At 43.6% G+C, this 17,176-nt stretch overlaps 1 protein-coding gene across 4 annotated transcripts in view; it reads left to right on the top strand.

Moving 5' to 3' along the window:
- LOC120921177 (rho GTPase-activating protein 11A-like) overlaps positions 1–17,176 on the top strand; it is a 40,623-nt gene that overhangs the window by 8,053 nt on the left and 15,394 nt on the right. For all 4 annotated transcript variants that reach the window (XM_040333893.1, XM_040333892.1, XM_040333891.1 and 1 more), the window contains exons 2-6: positions 4,855–4,925; positions 7,836–7,932; positions 9,168–9,424; positions 9,511–9,671; positions 14,262–14,408. In XM_040333893.1, the coding sequence (XP_040189827.1) occupies positions 4,855–4,925; positions 7,836–7,932; positions 9,168–9,424; positions 9,511–9,671; positions 14,262–14,408 (733 nt within the window). The remainder of the gene's footprint in view (positions 1–4,854; positions 4,926–7,835; positions 7,933–9,167; positions 9,425–9,510; positions 9,672–14,261; positions 14,409–17,176) is intronic.

Here is a 17,176-nt window from a genome sequence, read left to right as displayed (position 1 = left end):
GATTTCCGGAAATAGCCGAGCTGCGAGTCGGCAGTATACGGTGCCTGCGCAGTCGGCTCTACACGGCGGGCGAAGGCGCCCTATAGTGCGGACTCGCAGCTTGGCTATCTCCAGGAATCTGGTGACGCGCGTTGTGCGACAGGTCACCTGTTTCACAAGCCGTCAATCATCGAACCGTAAGATAGGAACGCCCAGTCCCGGAGTCATCAGAATGCGGAAGCCCTGGACAAAATCAGGATATAAAGGTAAGTACGGAGAAAAAAAAAATTACCTGCCAAAAGTAAATGTACTTAGTATGCTGGCTCTAATGTTAAAAATTTAGTTTTTAGGGTGAACCTCCACTTTAAGTAGCTGTCAAATTTTCTTTGGGAAGTTTCTCCCTCTTTGATCTTCCCAAGGGAATACTTTTTATATACAGTGCTTGTGCTGTGTAATTTGGCCCCCTCTATTCCCTTTAATACCTGGCTGATCCTGCCAGTTTCTACCCTCTCCTCTGTACTCTGACTTCCATTATATAATGGCTGCTGAGCCCTGGCACCGTTGTCGGTGTACGTGCCTCCATCATACGCTGCTACCTGCAGCTCTCCTGTGTCTCCCTCTGTCCTCCTCCTTCTCCCCCTTCCTACCTGTCATCTAACTATTGCTGATCTGCTCCTCTCCCCACTGCTTCAAAACGAACTGATCTGTATATCGTCCTCTCTGTCGGATAAAAAGTAGTGTCCTAGTGCCTATGCTTTTTATTTAAAAAAAAAAAAAAAAAGGATTTTTACCTGTTTTAACAGGGTCTTGTAGCGATCACATGACTTCAGGCTCTCAGCTCCTCTCCTCCCTGGCTGACGTCAGCAGGGGAATATTGGCCCTGCCCACTGGAGATATCACATGGATAGAGCTGAGATCATGGAGTCACCTTATCACTGGGAGATGCTGTTTAAAACATGTAGAATTTTTTAAATGTTTAGCACAGGCACTAGGACAGGGTTTGACAAATTTGCTTGGAATCTAGGAGCCAGCTAAAAAAGTTAGGAGCCAGAAAACGCCCCCCGTCCCGATGAGCTTGCACGCAGAAGCCCGCCTATGTAAACGGTATTCAAACCACACATGTGAGGTATCGCCACGATCGTTGGAGCGAGAGCAATAATTCTAGCTCTAGACCTCCTCTTTAACTCAAAACATGCAACCTGTAGAATTTTTTAAACGTCGCCTATGGAGATTTTAACCACTTCCTTACTGGGCACTTAAACCCCCTTCCTGCCCAGAGGACTTTTTGCGATTCGGCACTGCGCCGCTTTAACTGACAATTGCGCGGTCGTGCGACGTGGCTCCCAAACAAAATTGACGTCCTTTTTTTCCCACAAATGGAGCTTTCTTTTGGTGGTATGTGATCACCTCTGTGTTTTTTTTATTTTTTGCGCTATAAACAAAAATAGAGCGACAATTTTGGGGGAAAAAAAATATTTTTTACTTGTTGCTATAATAAATAGCTCAATTATTTTTTTATTTTTTTTAAATTTTCCTCAGTCTAGGCCGATACGTATTCTACATATTGTTAGTACTAGTAATGGCTGCGATTTTTATTGCGATTGCGACATTATGGCGGACACTTTTGACACATTTTTGGCACCATTCACATTTATACTGCAATCAGTGCTATAAATATGCACTAATTACTGTATAAATGTGACTGGCAGGGAAGGGGTTAACACTAGGGGGTGAGGAAGGGGTTAAATGTATTCCCTATATAGTGTTCTAACTGTGGGGGAAGGGGTGTGACTGGGGGGGTGACCGATCTGTGTCCCTATGTAGAAGAGACACAGATCGGTCTCCTCTCTCCCTGACAGGACGCTGTCAGTGTGAGAGACGGCAATGAGAGATGATCTCGTATGTTTACATATGAGATCATCTCTCATTGGCCGCACAGATCGCCTAGCAAACGGCCACTCCGATTGGCCGTTCAAGGCGATCTGTGATTGGCTGTGTCCAAGGGACACGTCCAGCACAGAAGTTCCCCGCTGCGCGCTCGGGGAACGCGAAAAGGGGCGGCCGTAAAAAGACGGCGCCCCAGAGAAGTAGAACCACCCTGCGGCCGTATATAGTCGTACGGCCGTCAGGAAGTGGTTAAAGGGTAAAAGTTTGCCGGCAGACACAGGATCCTGTGCCTCAGAGCTCCCCCACCGTGCGATCACGGCGGGCCTGCGCCCTTGTAGGCCGCGGCCTCAATTACTGGTGGGCGCCAGGTCACAATTGCAACCTGGCGCCTGGATTTTGTCGAGCCCCGCACTAGGATGCAGCTTTTTATCTGACAGAGGGGAGGATATAAAGATGAGATGGTGGCTTAACCACTTTAAGGACACCCCAAATGCAGGTTGCAAACAGTGTGTTTGCCCACACCGGATCGTATGGTACAAAAGTACCATGCAATCCAGTTGCAATGCAGTTCCATAATTGGTGCATGGATGACTTTGGTGTGCATTAAATCGCATGTGAATTGAACAGGGATGCAATTCACATAGTGTGAACCGAGGCAAAATCGCCCTCCTGAAGTATTAATTACTCAATAAGGTTGAGTCCTTAAATTGTGGCACTGGTCGTATGACAATCTTATTAGCACCTCTGGTTATCTGGTCACTTATGAAGGGGAAAGGTCAGCGTTTAGGTACAGACACTGACTGTTCCATTCTGTCTTAAAGGGGTTGTAAACCTTTGTGTGCTTTCACCTTAATGCATCCTATTTTTACCTATGCATTAAGGTAAAATAACACCTTGATAGCGCAGACATTGGCTCCCACTGCTGTCTATCAAATCCAATGACGCGGGTGTCAGGGGGGGCAGTGCCGAGTCCTGCATTTGGCGGCTACATATGCCGAATGCTGGACACGGGAGTGCGTCTGTAAGGTAACCCCATTAGGAGATGGCTTCCCAGAGGGGGTTATCTGATGCAGGGAGGAGCCTGGAGAGCCGTTGTGGGACCCCAGAAGAGGATGTTCGGGGCCACTCTGTGCAAAACTAACTGCACAGTGGAGGTAAGCATGAAATGTTTGTTTAAAAAAAAAAAAAATCAAACCTATAGTATCACTTTAGGGTGACCGTACTTGTACAATCTCCTTTTTAGATCTGCCATTAACTATGTAGGACAAGAGCCTGCCTGACTGGATACAAATCTAAAGGATTGTTTAGGTCTATACTCCTATTGCATCGTTTTGGTACAATCAGAGTCTATGGCCAGCATTACTGTCTAAGAGCCTCTTCTAGCTGCACTTTATTCAATTCAGAAAAGGTCAGCACTAGACCTCAGAGTGGCCAGTCTGCTGGGGACGGTGCTGGAGAGGAGGCAAAAGCTGCATTTTTCTTTTCTTTCCATGCTGGGTTACATAATAAAGCTGGAGTTGTATTTAAACCTGATGGTTAACCTAAAAATGTAAACTCTGGGGTCGGGATTTCCCCCTTTCTTCTCTGGTGGTGGGCAGATCCTATATGTTACAGAGAGTGGAATCAACTAATGATGTGTTATTTTGTTGATCTTTAGAACATTCTTTTGTGCCCCCGGGAGTGACTGCCATATCCTAAACCTTTAACTTCTAAAAGTAGGGACTTGCCAACCACTGGAACTCTGTGCTATAAAAGTCGTCCTCCGCTGAGACCCATAATTGGTCTAACGTCCTAATGCTGCTTTTCCTGGCAGGAGAAATAGAAAATAATTGTCTCAAACTACTGTATATGGCTGGCTGCAACATCTTCAGAGACCAGTCAGGGAGATCTGGTGTGATTTGTTGGTGTTTATAGATCTGATCCACCCCTGAAGCAGCTGACATCTGCCAAACATTCCACATCTATGGACACTTTTTACTATATTCAAACCCAATAATGGATAGCTGGATCTCCATTTGTGTTGCAGATTGCTCAACTCTTCCATGTTCAGTGATGTTGGGGAGTAAGGAGATGTGATTCCACGTGTTGTAAGACTGCTTCTCCTAACACTGCTACTACATACAGGAAATGTGATCCGGCTCTAGACTTGCATCTGACCATTGTTTATTGGCTCATATCCTGTTCCTGGTATCTCTCAAAGCTGCATTCCCAAGTGGATTGCAGAACCTTTTTGTACATTTAGTGCAGACTGTTTTATTTATAAATCTGGATGGTCAATATGCAATTTTTGTTAAATTTCCTTTAGATTTATCTTCAACTATGTAGTACAAGGGTCTGCCTGATTGTCCACAATTTGAAAGTGTTTAGGTTTGGCCTCATATTATATGGTTTTAGTAAATCTAAAGGAAACGTGTTTAAAGAAAATTGTGTGTGTGTGTGTGTGTGTGTGGCCAGCTTAAGACCACTGAGGGTCATGTGATCTGAGCAGGAAAAATATAGCATATATGGCGTTTGACTTTTTGGGTTGTATTCTGATGGCACCAGTGATGGGGGTTGTCTCATAACCTGCTTACGGGACTGGCTACTGATTTGTAAACAAATGTGATGAAGTAATTTTACCAAACAATGTTTGGGTTGGAAGGAGGATTTTATGGTACTGTTTTTTTTTTTTTGTTTTTTGTTTTTATTATTTATGTATTTTATTTATTTAGAATAAATATATAATTATATATATATTTTTTTTTTTATAGACAATTGCCTCTCACATTGCAGATCTGGGTATATTTTGCCAGCAATACTCATTCACATGTGGCCATTGTGTATAATCGGTGTCTTTTTTTTTTTTTTTTTTTTTTTTGTGTAAAACACCAGAACACTTTGCTTTCAACATCTAGGAGAAAGCATGACATGTGCCTTTTTTTTTTTGAGAAACCTGCTTTTTTGGGCATCTTCTGTTTTATCAAGCATATATTTTTTATTTATTTTTAGGGCAAAATCTTCGGAGCACCTATTCATTCCTTACCACATTTGTTTATTCCAGAGTATGGGAACATTCCAACGTGAGTATAAATACATGAGATCTGTACTGTTTGTGTGTGTGTGTGGTGTTTTTTTTTTTCTACAAGATGAATAGGAGAAAATCACACTGCAAATAATCGAATGCTATTTATTTATTTCCTCCCCCACCGTGTGTATACCCAGTATAGAAAGGGAAGTGCCATCTAGTGCAGTAATGGACAGTTTATTAAAAATGTTATAACCACTCACATTAAAGCGGTTGTAAACCCATTTGGGGGGGGGAGAAAAAAAAACCTGCAAGACTAGCATACTAGCTCATTATGCATTACTTACCTTAGATCGAAGCCCCCGATCCTGTCCTCATCTCCAGCCGCAGCCATGATGCCCGGAGGATACTTCCGGGTATCGCCGGAGCAGCGATGACCTCACTCCGCATGCGCGCGGGTGCTTTAAAACACGGCATTATATTTTAGCAAAAACTGCATTTACAGTGTGCCTGCGCCGATGTCTACGGCGCGCATGCGCCATAGACAGCAGTGTACTCTTTTTAGGAAACCTACACGGTTTAGGAGATATTGCAAACATCCACAGGTAAGCCTTAATCTAGGCTTACCTGTAGGTGCAACTCGCCCAGGAGGGTTTACAGCCACTTTAACACCTTCACGCCGACTGTACACAAATATGCGGCTCCACTGGACTGGGCTTTTTCCAGTGGGGCCGTGCATTCACAGCACAGAGACTGGGGTCTCACCCCAAGCCCAGTTCTAACGATCAATACCGGTCACGTGATAGCTTCTGATTAGTGATCACAGTGATCAGTCACTGTGAAGCCCACCCCTGTGTTTTCTGTATCTGTGAATAGACAAGACGCATACAATGTATCTTTCTCTGTCCCTGCAGAGATGGGAGAAAAAAAGAAGCAAAATGCGCACTATTGTTTCTGGGCTGTACTACGTGTACGAACTACCACCAACACAGGGTTTGACAAAACCCAGGTGCCAGGTCGCAGTAGCGACTAGTAATTTAATTCTGGTGCCTGGGCTACACTGCATTAGCTGGAGCTACACACTTTCTGCAAACCAGCGCTCTCTGGTAGACGGTAGGGCTGCAACTAACGATTATTTTCATAATCGATTAGTTGGCCGATTATTGTTTCGGATAATAGCCTTAAAAAAAAAAATTGCATTTTTAAAAAATTTTTGGGCCAATTTGTTGTTGGGCAGACTACAAAACACAAATTGCCGCATAAACACATTACATGCTTTTCTGCAGTTTTGCCATTGAAGTATATTGAACCAAAAAAAAAAAATAGCACTGTTTTGCCCTTTCCAAATACGCAGCAGCTGAAAAAAATAATGGATGTGAACGTGTCCCATAGGATAACATGTAAATGAACTGTAGTGTGTTTCTGCAAAAAGCACCAAAAATCAGAGGTGTGAACCCGGCCTGAGATGTTTAGTAACATAATGGCGTTAAAAAAAACAAAAATAAGTACAAAAAGCAAATAATCGCTACTGTAAGGGGTTCATTTTTTTACTGTGGGACAGTGAAAGTAATACAGTAGCGATTTTGCTTTTTTGTACTATAAAATGCTAATTTTAGTTTGTTATTATGTTACTGGCCGATTAATCGATTATGAAAATTGTAATCGATTAATTTCATAATCGATTAGTTGTCGATTAGTTGTTTCGGCCCTAGTAGACGGTGCTCTGAGCGTGGCTCACTCTCACTGCCCATCCACCTCCAAATTCATCCTTGCCACTGCCTATCAGTGCTGTCTGTTGGTGCCGCCTCATCAGTGCCCATTAGTGCAGCCTATCGGCGCACATCAGTGAAGGCGAAAAATAACTTATTTGCACAACCTTATAACAAGCAAAAGTGTGTGTTTTTTTATTTGTTTTTTTTTATTTTGTTTTTTTTTATTCAGTCTTTTTTTCGCTTGGCTTATTGCTGACACCTTGGCCATGCAGTTCTGGTCAGTTGATTTAAAAAACTGGTTCCTAACTTGTTCAGCTGGCTCCTAGATTCCAAGCAAATTTTATCAAGCCCTGAACTAACATACACATATGTGGCATTGCTGTGATCTTCAGTAGCAGGAGAATTTTGGTAGTAGCAAGAAATTTACTGTTGAATTAAAAAAAAAAAAAAGTTTGCTTTTACTATTTTGGGCCAGTTGTCCTTTTGATGATATAAAATAAAATCAGGAGATAAACATTACCATTTACCACCAAATGAAAGGTTGATTTGTCCTGCATAAAAAAAGTATAATCAACCTGGATGCACAAAGTGAAATTTGATATTATTAAAGCTGTATTAAACCCACAACCAAAAATATAATCTATTGCAGCTTACCAATCATTAGATGTGGAGGCTGCATTCATTTTATTTTTTTAGGCTTTTTTCCCCCCCTCTGTTTTTAACTGGTAGGTAAGGCACCTTGGGTAGGAGTGTTGAGTGCACTAGTAGATTTAAATACAACAAATCAAAGCCGTGCTCCAGCTGACACTTTATAAACCATTACAGCAAACAGATTGTATTTTCCTTTTGGGATAAAGGTTTTATGCACAGTAACTAAAAGCTCATCATTGTAAGCACCCCTGCCAGTGTCAAATGGTTTGTCACATCCCAGTAACTGATATACCTTCAAGAGGGTTTGTTCTTTTTTAAAACAGGAAACCTACTAGCTGTATCACTAGATAAAAATAGACGCAAGCATAAAAAAAAAAAATGCAGCCACAATATCTAAGCAAGCTGCAATATGTATATTTTCGGGTTTATTACTGCTTAAACACGTTTGGCATGAACAAATTAATTTATAGAATACATATTTTAATTCTGAAGGCTGTTGGATGGGGGCATTTTTATACATGAAATTGATTTATGTTAGTATTTTTCTTCCTTTTTTGCTCTTGGAGGAAAACCACAAGTCTGATGGTACTTGTATATTTCAGGTTCCTTGCTGATGTTTGTAAGTACTTGGAGAGCCATGCTCACACTGAAGGGCTTTTTAGGAAGTCTGGATCTGTTGTGCGACAGAAACTGCTAAAGGTAAATTTGAAGCCAATGGGTTTATTTCCTCTTTACATTTACTACCTATTTCTATGTTGTTGCATTTACTTAAAGTGGTTGTAAAGGTTACATTTTTTATTTTTTAAATAACAAACATATACTTTCCTCCACTGTGCAGTTCGTTTTGCACAGAGTGACCCTGATCCTCCTGTTCTGGGGTACCTTGGCGTCTCTCTTGGCTCCTCCCTGCTTTAGATAACCCTCTCTGGGAATCACTCTCCCAAGGGGGTTTACCTTGCGGGCACGCTCCTGAGTCCTGCATCCGGCGTCCATAACCGCAGATTGCAGGACTCGGCCTCCGGAGCTCGCGTCATTGGATTTGGTTGAAAGCAGCGTGAGCCAATGGCTGCACTGCTATCAATCTATCCAATGGAGAAGCATAGGCAACGATCGTTCGCGATGAAGAACTTTCCAGGTCTTAGGTTAGTAAACGGGGGGGGGGGGGGGGGGGTTGTGACGGTAATCGTCAGATGTTTTTTCACCTTTAATGCATAGGGTGCATTAAGGTGAAAAAACATGAACCTTTTACAACCCCTTTTATAGAGGAACTTCAGTCGCTCCTCTTGATGTTGTCCCCCCCCCCACACACACACACACACACACACACACACACACACACACACACACACACACACACACACACACACACACTTACCTGTCATGCAGCATTGTCCTGGATTAAAATACTTGGCTCCCCAGCAGATGTAGCATCGTTCTGCTGATCAGTTATAGCAGCCCAGGTCCTGCGTCGCCAACGTGGTCATCCTCATTAATTGCAAGCTGGTTGCCTCCTCTGGATTTAGGCATCTGGCCTCCGATGATGACCATAGTTCCGGCCATAGTTGATCCCTACTCCTGCAGCCTCCTAAAATGTAACGTGGAAACCTAGGAGGGTGAGGCAGCAGGGTCAAGTCATTCTCGCCTAGGTGGCTGGGTTGGACCAGGACTAAAGTTTTTAAAAATAAAATGGCCAAAAAAAATGCAGATTCATATCGTGGAGGGTAGTGGTCGTGCACACAGCTTTAGATGATCTGGAGGGGGGTCAGCTTTAGGTCCATTTTAATTGAACAAATGTTCCCATTAATTGCTTAGATTCCAATTGTTAACAACTGATCTGATTTGAAGACTTTCACCATGGTGGAATCGTGCACATTTCAGTGTTCTATGTTCTTCATGCACTAATTTCTGTTGATTTTTGTCTGTGCTTTTCATAGACTAAGCTTGATGGAGGCGACAATGACCTCTCAGATGCTATTCCCTGTGATGTGGCTGGCATCCTCAAGCAGTTTTTCCGAGAGCTACCAGAACCCATTCTTCCTGCAGATCTCCAGGATGTGCTGAGCAAGGCCCAGCAATTGGGCAGTGATGAGGATAAGGCCTCTGCAACCATACTGATATCCAGCCTAATGCCTGAACGGACAGTTCCTATCCTGCGTTACTTTTTTAACTTTCTGCAAAATGTGTCTATGAGGTAAGAATTTCGCTTTGGGTAGACTTGCTTACCAAAAATACAAATGGTGTACATTTTTACTTATTATAGATTAATATGCCCTGCAGATCTGACACCAACAGAATGGACAGCAGTAATCTGGCTGTGATATTTGCTCCTAACCTTCTACAGACAGGGGACAGTGACAAGATTTCTGCAAGCACAGAAAAGAAGCTGCGTGTTCAGGCAGCAATAGTGCAAACTCTGATAGACCAGGCAGCAGATATAGGTGAGCACTAAGGTTTCATTTTAACCATGATATGCTATTTTTTTTATTTTATTTATTATTAAGTATACAAAATGTGTTTTTACTTATATAAAGTATCCTGGCTGCGAGGTCCTTTAGTGTGTCCAGTAAAGGGTAACTCCACTTTCGTGGGGGGGAAAAATAATGTAGCCTGCACAATTGTGATACAAGTCATATTGAAATTGAATGTTATTTAAAAAATTACCTATCTTTTTCAATCTGCACCCGCTGTAATTTTCTATAAATGCAATATGGCTACATGGAGTTATGTACACAGAATGTGTACTGACCACTCCTCGGAAACCTAATTTCCTGCTTGTGTGATTGGTTCACCAAGTTTCCCAAAAGTCTGCCTAAGATACAAGATTTCAGGCATCCCCCTGCAACAAAAATGCAATTTTTGGTGAGATTTCCAAAAGGTACATGTCTTAAGGGAATGCAGGCCCCGCAGATTTCCTCATTGGTGCTTTGCAGCTGCCACAGCTGACTGATAATTATGAAGCCACTTCCATTAGATTCACTTGGCACAGACAAAACACACAGGGATTTCTTCAGAATAACTAAGGATAGGAATCTGCAACAAAGGTTGTTATAATCCTTGCAATGTACATAGATCATCCAGAGGGGAATTCTTATTTATTTATTTATTTTTAAAGCGTAACTCCATATTTTATGTATAGTATTGGCAGTGAACCTCCATATGCTGGAGTGTAACGAGCTCACGTCAGCCTGGGGCATCCATTCAAACTAGGGTTGTCCCGATACTAGTATCGGTATCGGGACCGATACCAAGCATTTGCTCCGATACTTTACTGATACCTGACTCTCCCTCCATGCTCCTGTGTCCCCCCTCCGTGCCGCTGCCGTCCTTTGTTCTCCCCCTCCGTGCCGCTGCCCTCCTTTGTTCTCCCCCTCCGTGCCGCTGCCGTCCTTTGTTCTCCCCCTCCGTGCCGTCCTTTGTTCTCCCCCTCCGTGCCGTCCTTTTGTTCTCCCCCTCCGTGCCGTCCTTTTGTTCTCCCCCTCCGTGCCGTCCTTTTGTTCTCCCCCTCCGTGCCGTCCTTTTGTTCTCCCCCTCCGTGCCGTCCTTTTGTTCTCCCCCTCCGTGCCGCTGCCGTCCTTTGTTCTCCCCCTCCGTGCCGCTGCCGTCCTTTGTTCTCCCCCTCCGTGCCGCTGCCGTCCTTTGTTCTCCCCCTCCGTGCCGCTGCCGTCCTTTGTTCTCCCCCTCCGTGCCGCTGCCGTTCTCTGTTTTGCTCAGTGATCAGTGTCCCCCCTCCGTGTCCTCCTCCGCCCCCTCTGTCAGGATGGAGAGCGGCGGTAGGAGCCGCTAAATCCGGCTCCTACCTTTTTCTGAATGAACAGAATCAGTGATCACTGACTGTCCATTCATATGACTGAGCATTGTTTACGATGCTTCAGTTTATGAATGGATAGGAGCCTCTGTCCATTCATTTCCAGTGCAGCTGAGAAAGAGACTGGGGAATCTGTGTCCCTAGTCCCTTTCTCTGTCTTAAAGGGGAGATGTCAGAGGTCTGTTAAGACCCCTGATATCTCACCAAAGCCCCCCCAACAGGGCTAATTAAAAAAAAAAAAGAAATTGCAATAAATTTAAAAAATAAAATGTAAATAATAATAGAAAAAAAACACACACTGACCACCCACTACCCCCCCTAAAAAAAAAAAAAAAAAATCACTGAAAAATAATAAATACTGTCAAATGACTTTTTAAAAAAAAAAGTATCGGCGAGTGCTTGGGGGGGGGGGGGGGGGGAGTATTGGTACTTGTACTCGGTCTCAAAAAAGTGGTATCGGGACAACCCTAATTCAAACCCATTGTTTTGTGAGTAGTGTATTTGGTGGTGTTTCGAAATGCTCAGCCTTGGGAACTGGATGGCATAATAGAGCCAGTCTTAAAGTGGTGGTTGTAAACACAAAAAAAAATAATGAAGAGAAAAAAAACCTGTAAGACAAAGGCATAATGAGCTAGTATGCATCGTGTAGCTCATTATGAAATACTTACCTTAGCTCAAAGCTGTTGCAGCGGCCCTGTAAACCTCTGTGATCGGTGACATGTCTCCTGAAGTTATTTTTGGGGTTTCGTCGCTGTAATTGGCCAGAGCCGCGATGACCTCGCTCCCGTTCTGCACGCGGGAGCTGCCGGTCACGGCACGTTGCTGAAGAAACCGCGAGAGTGAGACGTTTCTTCAGTGCGCATGCGCTAATGGCACAAGCGCATATGGTATATATCTTCTAAACTGTGCAGGATTAGGAGATATTTACAGTACCTACAGGTAAGCCTTATAGGCTAACCTGTAGGTACAAGTGGTGTAAACATCATGAGTCAAAAAAAGGAGCATATCCCTCTATGGTGTGTAGTTGTTTGTTATGTGCATGAAGTGTAATTTCTGTCTGGTGCTTCGTTCCTCTATCAGCATGAATCACTTCTGACAAGTTTGAAACCATTAAAAAAAAAAAGTGATGGGAGGGACCTCCAGCAGATTGACAGGCTCAGCTCTGTTCTTGTGTGCTGTGTCCCTTCCCTCCAATCGGCTCTGACCTCTCCTCACTAAGTTCTGCTGAGTGTAACCTCAGCTCTCCGTCCACTCTTTTTTGTGAATGCTGACAGCTTGTAAATTCAGCACTTTAAATGGATGTAGTAAAGAAAGGGCTGCGGGTAGATGGTACAACTTATGAAGGAGGATTTACTTCATCTGTGTATCACCTGAGGCCAGTTACTTCACTGGGAAAAATATTTCAGACTGCAATTGATTAAAAAGTGTGTGTTTGTATCTACAGTTAAATTGGCAACTTTCTGTTGCTTACCTGGTGTCCTCTGACTGCCATTCTTCGCTTTTCCTGTAGCGATGCCTGGGAAACTATCACATTTCCCAGTTCTGTTTACAGTTCTGGAGAAAAACCATCAACCGCCACTGGTCTTGACCTTTCAGGACTTGGTGAAAGACTCCTCGCCTTGGAACAAACTGATTGGCTTGAATATCTGGGGCTTATCCTAGATTCGGCTCAAGCCAGAGTTTTTCTGCTTTGGCAAAAAAAAATAATAATCCAACTCTTCATTCCAATAGTCACTGGAATCTCCACTTTTGCTTGAGAGTTCTGTGATTGATGGCCGCCTCCTACATGGCATCTCCATTGCCTGGCGGATGTTTCATGGTCTCTTCTAGATCACCTGGGTCTTCTGGACCTAAGGTCTGTTTATCATTCTGCTTCACACTTGCTGGCTTTGTTAGCATGGTAAGGTCCCGATCTTGAGGGCAGCGGTATCTCTGAATACATGATTCCTCTATTGTTAAAAGCAAGGAAGTTTGCCTCCTACAAAGTCTACAAGTGCAAGTCAAGTACATACGTTGCCTGGTGCAAGGCAAGAATTTCACAGTGGGACAAATCCTTAACTTTCTGCAAATGAGCCTGGATCAATATTTATCCCGGCGTACCATCAAGGGGGCAGAGCTCAACACTTGTAGCTTCCTACACTTTGTCCTTTGTGCAGGGTGTCCCTCATATAGCTCCCCCTGTGTACTCACCAGTGACTTTGTGGCATCTGAATTGTGTTCCCACTGGCCTTCAAAAATTGCCTTTTGAAGGTATAAGTGTTAATACTCTTTTTTTCATTCTCACTCACATGTTCTTTTAGCCATCACTTCTGCAAAGTTGTGTGCTTGAGCTGTTGGCTTTGTCCTGTAAAGAACATTTGTTGGTCTTGCACTTGGACAAAGGCAGAGTGCCTTAGGCAGGCAATAGATCATTTGAATCTTGGCCAGTCCAGCAGAAATCGGCAGGGATTTGAACCATGTATGGGCAGGCTGGATGTACCAAGTTGATCGATCAACTTTGGTACAAACTGCCTGCTGAATTCACCTGCAACTATCGCTAGCGTCTGCTATAGCCGCTAGCATTAATCACAGTCTTCTCCAAGCGAGGATGGCTTCCCCCGCCGGGAGCAGACAATTGCTCGGCAGGAGGGATTCCCCCATCGGCACTGTCTGTGTTGTTGGGGGAATCGTGCAATTTTTTTTTTCCTGAAACCAAAGACAATTTGCACAGTCTATGGCCTGCCTTAGAGCCTCCTTCCTTCCTAATTTTGGCTTTCCATCTTAACTAGCACATAATTCTTGAGTCCCTCTGTCTCAGTCCAGTTTATCAGAAGATCTCCATACATTGCTTGGCTGCAGTTTGTCAAGCCGTGGTAGCAAAGTAGGCATGCATTGCACAAAGATTCACAACTTGACTGCATGATTGTCATCCATTATGGTCCCTGGAATGGGCAACCAGCTTCTCTCTACACCATTTCTTAGTGTCTCAGACACATTGTTGGCCAGCAAATGGCTTAAAGATTAAGTTCAAGATGCATTCTGCTATATCTGTGAGTGCTTCTTGGACATTTCGATGTCAAGCAATTGTTTGCCATTTTTTCTGAGGTTTCAGTGTGTCCAAGTCTTCCTGTATGCAGCAGTATTACTCGGTCTCTCAATTCTTGTGCCCTTTAACTCCCCTGTTAAAGTATATATACTGTATGCATGTTTATATGTACACATTTTTATTTATTTTTTTCTGTAGGTTACGTTCCTAATTTCCTTCTTGAGAAAATACCAGGCATGCTTGGAATGGATGTTGCCTCTGATACCCCTGGAGCTGAGCAATTAGAGGAAGGTGATGCTGACTCCGATGGTGAGAGGAAGCGCAGGAGGCGGAGAAGTGTTGGAGGTAAGCGGTTTGTCCTTCACGGTCTTGTCCCAGACCCAGGGCCTTTCTTGCAGCAGTGAACAGTTGGAGGCATGTACTATTTTATAACAGGATGCAATCAGTTCCCATCAGGTTGAGAGGGGGTGTGTGTGTGTGTGTGTTTTTTTTTTTTTTTTTTTTTCTGTACACGAGGACCAATGCTGAATTTTGAAATCTCCAAACTCATGTTTTATTCAGTCGAGAATCGTGCAGTATTAAAAGCCATCTTCAGCAAGGCTTTTTTAACTAGGGTAGGGAAGTGTTGTAACTTAAGTGTTTTCTGGATAATTTTAAATCCTTTCCCTGTCTGTAAAGAAGATTACTCTTGTTCTGTCTGATATTCATCCCCTGAACAGAAAGTATGTGGAAATCTCCCTTATGGGGGCATGGCAAGAACATCATGGCAGAGGTTTTAACCCTTTCGCTTCCAGAGCAGTTTTTTGCACACCTGAACTTTATCTTCTGAAAGCAGCTATGCGACTCCCACGACAACATGGTCCAACCATTCAACTGACTGAAGCCCGGGAACCCTGAAGCTAGACCAGGGGAGGATGGAAGTGCCCGGGGCACGTCGGATAGATCACACCGCAGCACTGGAGGGCTTCTTTGACAAGTACATTTGCCATAATGTGCTGTGCATACTAGCACATTATGGCATATACCTGCTGGGGGGGCTTCTAAAAAGAAACAAATGTACCAGACTTTACTACTGCTTTAAAAAACACAATGGTTGGTCAGGGTCACAGAGATTGAGCACATGGGGAACTTTTTCTATGGCCTTAAAAGACCAGGAAGACAAATACTGGCAGCTCTTGATTCCCTGGGTTCTCTATAAAGATGCAAAACCCCCCAGCTTCCTAATCGATTAGATAGTCATGTCTTGCACCCACAAAAAGACGATCTCTGGATTGTAAGGCTTTCCCAAGGGTATAACCGTAATCGCCCCAAAAATACATTTGAAACACAACTCTTCAGTCTCCCAGAAAACTTCTTTACTTCAGAGAGCAAAACAGACATTACACCCTCTCCGGCACTTCAAAGAGATCTGTCAGAAAAAAGATAGTGTTGCGAGTCCATTATATTTACAGTTCTCTATATGGGTTCAAATGGACCAGAAGGCAAAACTTTTTTTTTTTTTGCAGAGCAACGGAGGGGTTTATTAAAAACGACCGTTTACTAGAGGCAAGTGCATTTCTAAGTGCAGTTGCTGTAGATCTGAGGGAAAGATCTGAAATTATGGGAAGCTCTGTTGATTTCTATCATCCAATCATGTGCATGCAAAAATGCTGCTTTTTTTTTTTTTTTTTTTTTTTTTTGAACATCCCCCTCAGATCTACATCGACTGCACTTGCAGTGCACAGTAGATTTGCCTTTAGTAAATAAACCCCATTGTTCTGAAGTACTGCTTACTATTTTGCTACAGCCCACTGTTTGGTTCCATTCCAGGCTCTGAAAGAAACCCAATATTGACATCCAACCAGATGCCTCCTCAGCAGCTGACTCAGGCTCTCAGCACTGAGAGCCTGAGCCAGCTGCATCTGCCCCCTCCCCAGCCCGGGGCTCCAGTGAACACTGGTCGGGCAGAGCAGACTAACAGTCAGTGCTCTCTCCTCAGAGTGGACTGAGATCTGAGCAATCAGCAGTCGCGTGATCACTTAGTTCTTGGGCTTAGAGCTAGTGTGAAACAGTTGCAACATAACAGCGATGCTGCAGCTGTAAAGGTGAGTATGTATGTATGTATATTTATTTGGTTCCCGCTCTTGGCCCACGTTCAGATCGGGCCGATTTTGACATGCCAAATCGGTGGCTCTTGCCGGCAATGGCACTGTCCGGATCAGTGCGACACTGACTTCGTGGCTCCGCACAGATTCCCAAAAGTAGTTCCGGTACTACTATTGGCGACTTAATGGGTGATTTCATTAGACATCTGCAACAACCTGCACAGATGTCTGCCAAATCGCCCTTGAAATCCGACTGCATTGCCAGTTTAATGAATTTGCACGATTTCTATCCCACAGTCAGTGTGAACCTAGGCTTAATGTAATTGTGTACTGCAGTCTTGAAACTTCCTGTACTAGCAGCTTGCAGGACATTTGGTCCACCGCTCCATAACATAAGGTCCAGCCGTCTGACACACCTGCTGCCCTGTGCTTCAATCAGCAGCACTCGCACTACCTGAGCAGTGTTCTCGATTGGAGGGCTTTTCAGGGAAACTCTGTGCTTTTAGGCTTCATTTCCACTGGCGTTTTTACAGCCACTTTTCTGAGCGTTTTTTACAGCTTAAAAACGCCTGTCCATGTTATTCTATGGCATCATGCCCACATAGGCGTTTTTGAGCTGCAAATGGCATAGGCGTTTTTGAGCTGTAAAAAAAAACGCAGGACCAGGGCGTTCTGAAGCTCCAGAGTAGAGCTGAAAAAACGCGCGAAAACGCGACCGCGGCATTTTTAAAGCTGCAGCTCACAAAATTTTTTTTTTTTTTTTTACAAAATAAACATGGACAGGCGTTTTTAAGCTGTAAAAAAGGCTAACAGTGGCTGTAAAAACGCCAGTGGAAATGAAGCCTTACAGTTAATATTTCGAGTCCCGTGCAGAGTTTTCCTTTGTTGGATTGCTGGGAGCTGCATTTTATGGAAACACTAGTCTTAACTACCCCAGTGGTAAACAGAATGTATAGCTTTTACTTGGTAGCGGTACATCTGTGAAATGACTTGCATTATGTGACCCCTGTAGTCTACGTAAAATTTCTT

This window comes from Rana temporaria, chromosome 13 (assembly GCF_905171775.1).
Source record: "Rana temporaria chromosome 13, aRanTem1.1, whole genome shotgun sequence".
Taxonomy (NCBI): Eukaryota; Metazoa; Chordata; class Amphibia; order Anura; family Ranidae; genus Rana; species Rana temporaria.
This window is presented reverse-complemented; position numbering and strand designations above follow the sequence as displayed.